General features: G+C 64.4%; 1 protein-coding gene across 1 annotated transcript; it reads right to left on the reverse strand.

Moving 5' to 3' along the window:
- Nucleotides 1-3,664: 3,664 nt before the first annotated feature.
- Nucleotides 3,665-8,241, reverse strand: SNX12 (sorting nexin 12). Its single transcript, XM_074147659.1, has 4 exons — nt 8,053-8,241; nt 6,264-6,359; nt 5,922-6,046; nt 3,665-5,421 (listed from the first exon to the last, which is right to left on the reverse strand). Exons 1-4 carry the CDS (start codon nt 8,215-8,217, stop codon nt 5,319-5,321), a joined length of 489 nt encoding a protein of 162 aa, XP_074003760.1. The 5' UTR covers nt 8,218-8,241; the 3' UTR covers nt 3,665-5,318.
- Nucleotides 8,242-9,136: the final 895 nt, after the last annotated feature.

Here is a 9,136-nt window from a genome sequence, read left to right on the forward strand (position 1 = left end):
GAGCAAGCATAGAATCATAGAATATCTCAAGTTGGAAGGGATGTGTAAGGATCAAGTCCAATTCCCTGCTCCTCACAGGCAGGGATGTGCCCTCCACTGTCTCCCACCCCTGCTCGGTGCTCGGTCGCTGAAGCGGGCAGCTCCAGTGCCAGCCCTTTGGAGAACAGTGGGCAGCACCGGGCACCGGCCCTACCCCAACAGACAGCAAGCATCGCTGCAGAAAAAGACAGCTTTATTTCAAATATAAGGAATAGCAAAGATTCATTCATTCAAGAGCCCCACAAATATCTGGCTCAGCAGATGAAGGAGTGGTCCTTGTGAGTCCACCCCCATGGCCCAGCTTGTCAGGGTCTCCTGGCGCCTCTGTCCTCCACTCCTGCATCTTCTAGATGGATTCCTGGGGAGCAGTGGCAGCATCGAAGCACCCCTGCTGCCAGCGCTCAGCACCCTCCCCACGGGGAAGGCCACGAGCCGTGTCCCTTCCACCTGGCAGCCCTCGGTTACACCGGCAAGGGATCACCAGAGCATCCCTGCAGCCTGCCCAGGGGCGAGGGGGCACCCCAGCGAGGGAACGTACCTGCTGCTCTAAGCTGAGCACGCATGGAGGAGATCATCTGTTCAAGGGCTTCTAACCGGGCAGTACAGTCAGCTGCAGGCAGGAGGCAGGCAGGTGTGTGTCCAGCCCCTCCCGAACACCTCACCCCCAGACCCCCGGGTCCGCAGCTGGGATCCTGCTCTACCCCCACACCAGAAGCCAGCCCCATCCCCACGGAGCTGTAGGCTCCAGCTACAGGTACAGGGGGTGTCATCTGGATCACAGGTGTCCCACAGTCCCCAAAACAGCCAGCCCCACGTACCAAGCTTAGACTTGATTTGCTCCAGCTCATTCTTCTCTGAATGCTGGTACAGCTGATCACCAACACACAACAAGCTGATCACCTGTTGAGGGCAGGGTGTAAGTGTGATGTGTAGGGTGGTCGCCCCCATGCAGTGACCCCCAGCCCAGCCCTGCCCGTGGAGGAGCCTCTCTGCAGGCAGCACACGCACACCAGCGGCTCTTGGGCTCGGGGAGCCCCAGCGCGTCAGAGCAGGGCCCCACTTCAACATCCACCCTGCTGCAGGAACCAACCCGCACCCCGAGCCCAGCACCTGCGGCACCACCGCCAGGGTGTGCTCATCGCAGCAGTGCTGCCTGGCAAAGGAGCCGCTGTTAGCTCGGCAGCGAGCAGCTGCCATCGCCCGTGGGTGACAAGGATCCCTTTGGCAGGCTACAGCCACAGAGCGAAGACCCCTAAAGCCGCTGGCAAACGCACGAAGATATTGTGCAGATAAGAGACTTCACACCTTGGAGCCTCACCTTGCTGCAGGATCTGCTCACCCCATCCTGGGGACGTCTGATGTGTCAGCAGGTGTAAAACTGACACCACAAGGTACAAGGGGTGTGAATCTTTCAAAAGCCCCTTAAAAAAAATTAACTAGGCAGAAGCCTGCAGTCCCCTGAGAGAGTGGTGGGGGAGAGGTGAGAGACCTGAGGTGGTCAAGCCCTGCGACAAAGGCACAAGGTCTCATGTAAACCCCAGGGCAAGGTGAAAACAGCTCAGGTGCCAGCCCAGAAATTGGCAGCCCCGGGTCCCATCACATCTTGCCCCTTGCACAGCTCTCCCAAGCCACCTTGGAACAGTGCTCCGTGGTGCCAGGCTGGCTCTTACCTGCTCAGCAGGGATGGCATTCCCACCGCCTGGATGTGGGGACACTACAGGGAGCAACTCTCTGGGAAAAGAGGACGTCACACACACATAAGTCTTGTCAGCCCTACCTGTGAAGAGAAGTGTTGCCACTAGGAACATAAATGTCATCCCTGGCCACTCATCAACCAGGTCACGAGCTGCTCCAGACCAGGGGCAGAACCTGTCCAAGGGAGCCAGAGATCTTCAAGCCCCTCCAGCCCAACGGCTGCTGCTGGCCTGGCCTTCTCTTGCTGGGAGAAGGTGCTCCTGCACAGCCCAGCTCCCAGCAGCTCCGGGCTCCTGCTCGATCTGCTCGCCCGGGGAGGACAGGGCTGTCTCAGCTGCAGTGCTTGGGGAACGCAGCGTACCCCGGAGCAGGCTGGAGCACCCCACGGCGAGCCCTGGAGTTTTTCCTCACATTCAGATGGAATTTCCCGTGTTCCAGTTTGTGCCCGTTGCCCCTTGTCCTGTCACCGGGCACCACTGAGAAGAGCCTGACCCCAGTTTAGCTATTGCTCAGCATCGATGAGGTCCCCTCTCAGGCTGCTCTTCTCCAGGCTGAACAGCCCCAGGTCCCTCAGCCTTTCCTCAGCAGAGAGATGCTTCGGTCCCTGACCATCTCCATAGCCTGTTGCTGGACTCTCCACAGCAGTTCCCTGTCCTTCTTGAACTGGGGGGCCCACAACTGGACACGGTGCTCCAGCTGTGGCCCTACCAGGGTGGAGCGGAGCAGAGGGGCAGGATTTCCAGGAAAGGGCCCTTCGCCCGAGCCTTAGTGCTCCCCGTTTCCTCTCCCCGGAGCCGAGCTCACACTGCCCTCTCCTGTCCTTTCCCCACCACCAGCCTGGACTCTGCAGCCCAGACCCGAGTGTCCACTCCGGGGCTGCAGCTCCTCGCTCCCACCACCCCAACCCCCCCGGGCCCCCTGCCCACGTCCAGCCTTACCGGGGCAGAAGTGCTGGGGGGAAGACGCTTCTCCCAGCGGACGCGGGCGAACACGTTACAGGAACACATTTCCTGGGCTCCCCCCTGCACCGCTCCCGGGGGCTCCCCGCGCTCTGTCCCTGTCCCCAGCCCCCCGGCTCTGCCCGAGGTGCGGAGTTACCTTTCCCACTGCTCGCGTTCTGGGGGGCAGCTTTCGGGATGGTGGAGTGTTGTGGCAGCCGCGAGGTCCCGCTGGGACGCTGGAGCCTGCTCCCTAAGGAGGAGAGAGAGGTCTGCGTCCCGGGCAGCAGCGGCCGCGCTGGGGCTCCCCTGCCAGCCACCCGCCTCACCTAGGTACCGGTACCTCGTCCCCGGTCTTACGGGCGTCTTACGGGCCTTGGGGAGCAGCGGGATCCTCCCGCTGGCCCCTGCCTGGACGAGGGAGACCTTGAAGGGTCTCCGGGAGCGGTCGCCGCCGCGGGGCTGCTGTCCGGTACGGCGCTGAGCCGCCTCGAGGGGCCGGGCCGGCGGACCGACGGTGGGCGGCGCCGCGCCGGAGCAGGCGGACTCCTGGAGGGACGGGCCCGGGAGGTCGGTGGGCTGGCAGCCATCCGGGTCGGGGCTGGTCAGGGTCTCCCAGGCAAGGGGCGGCGAGAGGGGCAGCGGCGTGGAGGTGCGGAGCTCGGCGCCGTCGGGAAAGGGGCTGCCGGCCTCAGAGGAGAACAGCGAGGGCGGGAGGCCGAGGTGCTGGCGGAGGGCGATGTCGCAGCATCCCAGCTCGAAGGAGCTGCGGTACTGCGAAGACGGCGGCGACCCTCCGTGCCGCGGCAGGTCGGGGCTGTCCTGAGAGCCGGTGGCCTCCAACGACTCCTCCCGCCGCGCCATCCTACCCGGCCGCCGACCGAGCCCCGACTGCTCGCCGCGGGCGAGCTCCCCTCGCCCACCCCCGTCGGTACCACCCACCGGGTGCCACCCCCCCCCCGGGTGCTCCCCCCCGGACGAGGCAGAAACTTGGCTTCACAGTGGTTTAATGCGAACGGACGCGGGACGTTACAGAGGAGAGGGGGGAGGGAGGGTGGGCGGCGGCGGCCCCGCGGGGACGGACGGGCGGGCGGCGGAGGGGAACGGGCTGAGGGTACGGCCGCCTCCTCCGGCCTCCGCGCTGCCCCGCGCCGAGCCCGCCCCGTCGCGGCGGCGCCCTCCCGGCTTCAGCGGCTTCTCCTCCTCCCCGAGAGCCACCTCTCGCCCGGCAGCGCCAGTTCCTCACCGGAAAACACAGGAGACCTTGGGGAGGCCGTGGGGGAGACGGGGGGGGGGGACGGGGCTCGGCAGGAACGGGAGGGCAGTCACGGCAGGCCTGTGCTCCAGGAAAGGCTCAACTGTGCCACCAGTGTGACCAAGCGCTTAGAAACCAGCCTTGACCCTTAAGGAGCCCCCTGGGCCGCAGCCCACCCTCGCTCGTGGCAGCTGGAGGAGCCTCCACAGGACAACTCTGATGCAGCAAGTCACAGCTGCGCGGTCCCCCCCCTCAAGCTCTTGAACACCCGACGACCAGACTGACCGGTCTCATCTCCTGGCTTCCACACCAAACCGCCTAGCTCACTGCAGAACAGGGGAGAGCACACAAAGAGCCATCGTCACTTTGCCTGCTTTGTAAGCAAGCGTCTAACCCAGGACCAATCGAGCATCCTCTGCCATCCCTTTCTGGAGCGGTGGCCTCACCCCAGACCCCCCTGTAGCAGCCATCACACTACAGCAGCCCCTGCCAGCCCCCTCCTGCTCCTCCTCAGCCAGACCCGTCTCCTCCCTGCTGCAGCTGGGGCGCAGGAGCAGGTCCCCACTGCCCCGCTGGATGGGGTGCTGCTGGAAACACCCCATCAGCCCGCGACAGAGCCGGCTGCAGCCACGTTTAAACCCTGGGCCACGGCATCACGGCACACACTGCTGCAGCCCAGGCTGCCCCAGCTTCCACAGGCCAGACTGCCCGCGCAGAGCACCATGAGAGCACACGTCACGGAAACCCCTCCAGCTGCCAGCAGCACGGTAGAAAGGAGGGGGATTAACACAAATAACACCAACCGGGTCTGTAATGCAGGAGGCTGAGAGCAGGGTTAGAGCAGGTCTTGGGTCTCAGCACTTCCAGACAGTGAAGAACGGGGGTTTGGTTTCATGCAAGGTGGGTGAACGGGGTGGACGAGAGACCAACACACCCAGGCACCTACTCACTGTTTTGGATAAGCCTTACTAAAACTCTAATTCCCGCCGGGATCACTGACCAACATGACAACTGCTATTCTTCAGAGAGTCTCCTGCGGAGATGCTCAGGGCTGCACGGACAGGGGAGTGAAGGTCATCTCATACCTTCCTGTATAGGGAGGGAGGCAGCTCCTACACCATAACGCCATGAGCAAGTTCCTGCTCTACACCTATTCTCATCTGCCCCCAGGTACGGGGCAACACGCTCACTTGCATAAATCTTCATACCTTTAGGCCAAGACCACAGCCCAGTAGAACAAGCTGCTGCCAGTTACAAAAGAGGAAAATACTGAACAAACTGGGAGGTTCAAGAGAGGAAAAGCTGGTTCAGAGAAGACAGATTTAGTGTAAAAATAAATGTCATTTTTGCAGGAGGGAGGGTGGAATGGAGGAAGACAGTGCCAGGTGCTCCTACTGGCGCACTTTCCCTGGGACGTAATTCCTATCAATAGTCTCCTCTTGCAGGAACATGTGTAAGCAGCGCTCGTTCTGTGCCAGTGGGTGTCCAGCAATTCTGGAAGAAAATCAGATGTGGAGGTTAGCACAGCCACCACCCAGACCCCCCCACCTCCGCTTTCTGGAGGGAGCGGGTAAGGCAGACCCCCCCGCCAACGGGCGGCCAGCTCCGCACGCCCCCGCGCTGGCCTCAGGTGACAGGGTGGCTGTGCAGCAGGACCAGCAGGGAGTGCTCGAGCACAGGGTGCTCCCTCCCACACCGTGCCCCGCAGCAGGGCAGGAGCCTCCCGAACCAGCGCTACCCCGTGGGTGGGTCTCTGCAGCACAGGTATCCTGCTCGTATTTGCTTCGCTCTCAGAAGAAAGCACTGAGCATGACCCACGCTCAAGGCAGGACTCACTTCAGAACCATGGTTCCCTGACCCGGCTGCAGGCACCATCCCTTAGCACGGCACCCGCCTGCAGCAGGTCAAGACTCCTTCCCGGTCAAGCCACAGCCCTCTTCCACCGGCAGTGGCTGGAAAGGCAGCACCCAGCAAACCCAGGACATCAAGCTTACTTGTTAATAAACTGTTCTAGTCCCTGTCTCCGCTCCTCAATGAAGGACTCCTCAAAGATGCCTTCGTCTCCTCGGAAGGGAAGCTGTCGTTTCAAGGCTTTTCCAGGCAGCGGTGGCACTACAATCTGAAAGCAGAGAATCACCCCGTCAGCAGAACGGCCACCTGCCAGCGGGTACCCTTGGCCATTTGACGCTCTTCTCCAGCCCCAATGTGTGGGCAGAGATGAAGCCCCAACAGCTGCCCACCCCCACAGCCTCTCTTCTGGGCAGCTCAAGCTCGTCGCTACAACTGTTCCCCTACGTCCTCATTTCAGGAACAGGCAGGTCTGAGCCAGGCCTCACCTTACTGTCTCGTTCCAGCTCATTCTTCAGCCATTCAAAGTCGCTGTATCGTCTCCTCACACACGACTCCTTCAATTTGAAGATCGGGAGGTTTGTCTGTAAGGAAGAGAAGCAGGCAATTTGCAGGCTGCTTTGGAAGCCAGACAGTATTTCTACACGTAATTGAAACCCGAAGCTGCATTTGGAAAACCAAGCCCCCTGAGGAGGAGGCATCACGAGAACACCCAGCTGCTTTATTCAGGACAGAGCACAAGCACCAAAGCACTTCAGAGCCAAGCAAGCTCTCGCCAGGCTGCTCAGAGCCAGCCATTCCCTCCCCCTCAAGTGACTGTGTCAGGAACACCCCGCCCCGCCAGGAACAGGCGCTGGAACCAGGGCTCACAACACAGAGACGGCTGAACCCCCGACCCGACACCGGCATTTCCACGGAAAAACTAAGGAAGGAAATCTTGTCCCAGCAACTGTTCAAGGCCAGACCTCATGCTACGGTCTTCTCCCTGAACATATCGCCTCCCCTAGCAGCTGTTCCATATCTGCCTTGTGCCGCTGGAGGAACACGCAGCAATTCCCCACCCTTCTCCCCCGCCACTGGAGTCTAAAGACTGACAGCCCCAGTAACTTCTCCTTCAAGGAACTGAGGCAGCAAAACCTTCCCACAAGCAGCACCCGGATGAAGGCAGGTATTGCCCCGCCACGTTTAACGCCATTCTTATGAGGCCTGCGAAATAAAACCAGCTGCTTTCAAAGCATCTTCCGCAAGAGCTACTTTCAGTGGCACTAAGGGGTCTCCATTGCCACCCGCCAGGCACCCTTTGGCAGGCTGATGGAAACCAAGCATCAGGACAGAAAGAAAGCAAACACCCAATTCTTCTGAAAGGCCGCAGAGCCTTAGCAGTTACATCACACTAGGAACAGAAGTCAACGCCGGCAACATAACGTATGCTGAAGGTAGCTTGTTCCAGGGGAAATGCGATTTTACTCCCTTCGGCGATCTGACGCAGAGCTAGGAAGAGGTCCCCAGTTCGGTGCGGCTAAGGCCCGGTGAAGAGAACCCTGCAAGAAACGCTCAGCCGGCTGCGCACCCTCCTGGATCACAGTACAGCCACTGAGCTGCCTGAGAAGGGGCAGCCAGGCTGCCCTGTGAGCGGGACTCAAGATCCTGCTAGCCAGCTCTGCTCCCTGGCTTGAGATAACCAGCTGGGTGCAGCCATGCCCCGTTCGGCATCCACCCAGCAGCGTCAGGCCCTCTGGAGAGGGGACAGGAGCCTCCCGAGGCAGCACCTCCTCCTCCCTGTGCACACCAACCCTCGCTGGATGCCGCAGGACCCCAGCAAAGCCCCCAGCTGGCAGCGCTCTGACCTTGAGCCCTGCCGGAGAGCCGCCGGCAGGCCGCCAGCCCCGGCCCGGCCCTGCCCGGGGCTCCCCTCCTCAGCCGGCCCCGCCGCAGAGGAGCACAGTCCCTGCCCGGCTCCTCCGAGCCCCGGGGGCTGCACGGGGCTCCCCGGCCCCAGCCGGCATTACACACCGAGCGCTGCCGCCCCTCTCGGGGCCGCACACCCGCCTGCCCGAGCAGCCCGGCCACCCCCGGGCCCTCCCAGCGGGCCCCGGTGCCTGACCCCCCCCCTCCTCCGCCGGGCCCTTTCAGCCTGTGTCGTTCTGTCGTTCCCCCCCGCCCCGGGCTCTCACGGCGGGTCCCGGGGCCTGATCCCCCCCACGCCCCGGGCCCTCACGGCGGGCCTCGGCCTGCCTGCCCCCCCCCCACCAGCCGCCGCCCCCGCCGGGGCCGCACCCGCATCCGCAGCTCGTAGCTGGTGTATCTGGCGCGGCCCATGCCCACGGTCTGCGGGTTGAAGATGTCGATCTCGAGGAAGTTGCTGGGCGGCCCGTACGCGTCCGTCAGGTCCTGCGGCTTGGCGTTCAAGCGCCGGGTGTCCGCCACCGCCGCCTCCGACATGGTGGTGCCGCCGCCGCCCCGCCTGCTGCCGCAGCCTGCCCCGCCCCGCCCGCGCACCGCGCCTTACCGCCCGCCCGCCGCCTGCATAACGCGGCGCCTATACAGGGTCCGGGGCCCCTCAGCCACCGCCCCGCCCGCGCACCGCTCCTTACCGCCCGCCCACCGCCTGCATAACGCGGCGCCTATACAGGGTCCGGGGCCCCTCAGCCACCGCCCCGCCCCGCAGCAGCTATTCAGGGCGCGGGGCCCGCCGCGGCGCGGCCCCGGAACCGGCGCGCTGAGCCCGCTCTCGGCGCTGCCCCGGGCCGGGCCCCCGCGGGGGGCGGCAGAGCCCGCGGCCGAGGCGGCGGCGCAGGGAGCCGGAGCGCAGGGCCGAAAAAGCTCCGTGGGGTCTGCGCCATACAGCGCCCTGGGCGGGGCCGGCCCCAGGCGCCGCACTGCTCGGGGAGCGCCGGGGCCCCGGAACCTGGTTGCCGCGGGTCTGAGGAGCGGACCGGGAGGCCGGCCCGCTACACCTCGCGCTGGGGCGGGTCCCGGAAACAGGCCACCGCCCGGTACGGGAAGGAGCGGCGCTGCCGGGCCCGCGGCCCTAAAGGGCCGTTCCCTTTGCCCTCTCCCGGCGCTCCCGGTACAGCCCCGCCCGCGCGCCGTGACCGGGCCGGACGGAGGGGGGGTGGGAGACGTCAGCGCGGCCGCCGCTACGCCCGCTGGGAGCTGTAGTCGCACGGGCGCGCCGCCCCGACCCCGCCCTCCCAGCGCGGGGGACGCTGGGTATTGTAGTCCCGTCGACGGCCCTCGCCGCCCGCCGCCGCCCCGCCGGGACTACCGCTCCCGGCGTGCCCCGTACGCGCAGGCGCGGGGCGCGGCGCTGCTGGCTGGTAAACAGAGCGGCGCGGCGGCGGCGGCGGGCCCGGGTCTC

This window comes from Numenius arquata, chromosome 5 (genome assembly GCF_964106895.1).
Source record: "Numenius arquata chromosome 5, bNumArq3.hap1.1, whole genome shotgun sequence".
Lineage (NCBI taxonomy): Eukaryota > Metazoa > Chordata > Aves > Charadriiformes > Scolopacidae > Numenius > Numenius arquata.

Excerpts from the sequence above, each read along its gene's own strand:
- SNX12 (XM_074147659.1), bottom strand. The coding sequence starts at position 8,217 with ATGTCGGAGGCGGCGGTGGCGGACACCCGGCGCTTGAACGCCAAGCCG. Across the intron at positions 6,047-6,263 it reads AGCTGGAACGAGACAGTAAG|ATTGTAGTGCCACCGCTGCC; the intron begins GTGAGGCCTGGC and ends CTCTGCTTTCAG. Across the intron at positions 5,422-5,921 it reads CTAGAACAGTTTATTAACAA|AATTGCTGGACACCCACTGG; the intron begins GTAAGCTTGATG and ends ATTTTCTTCCAG.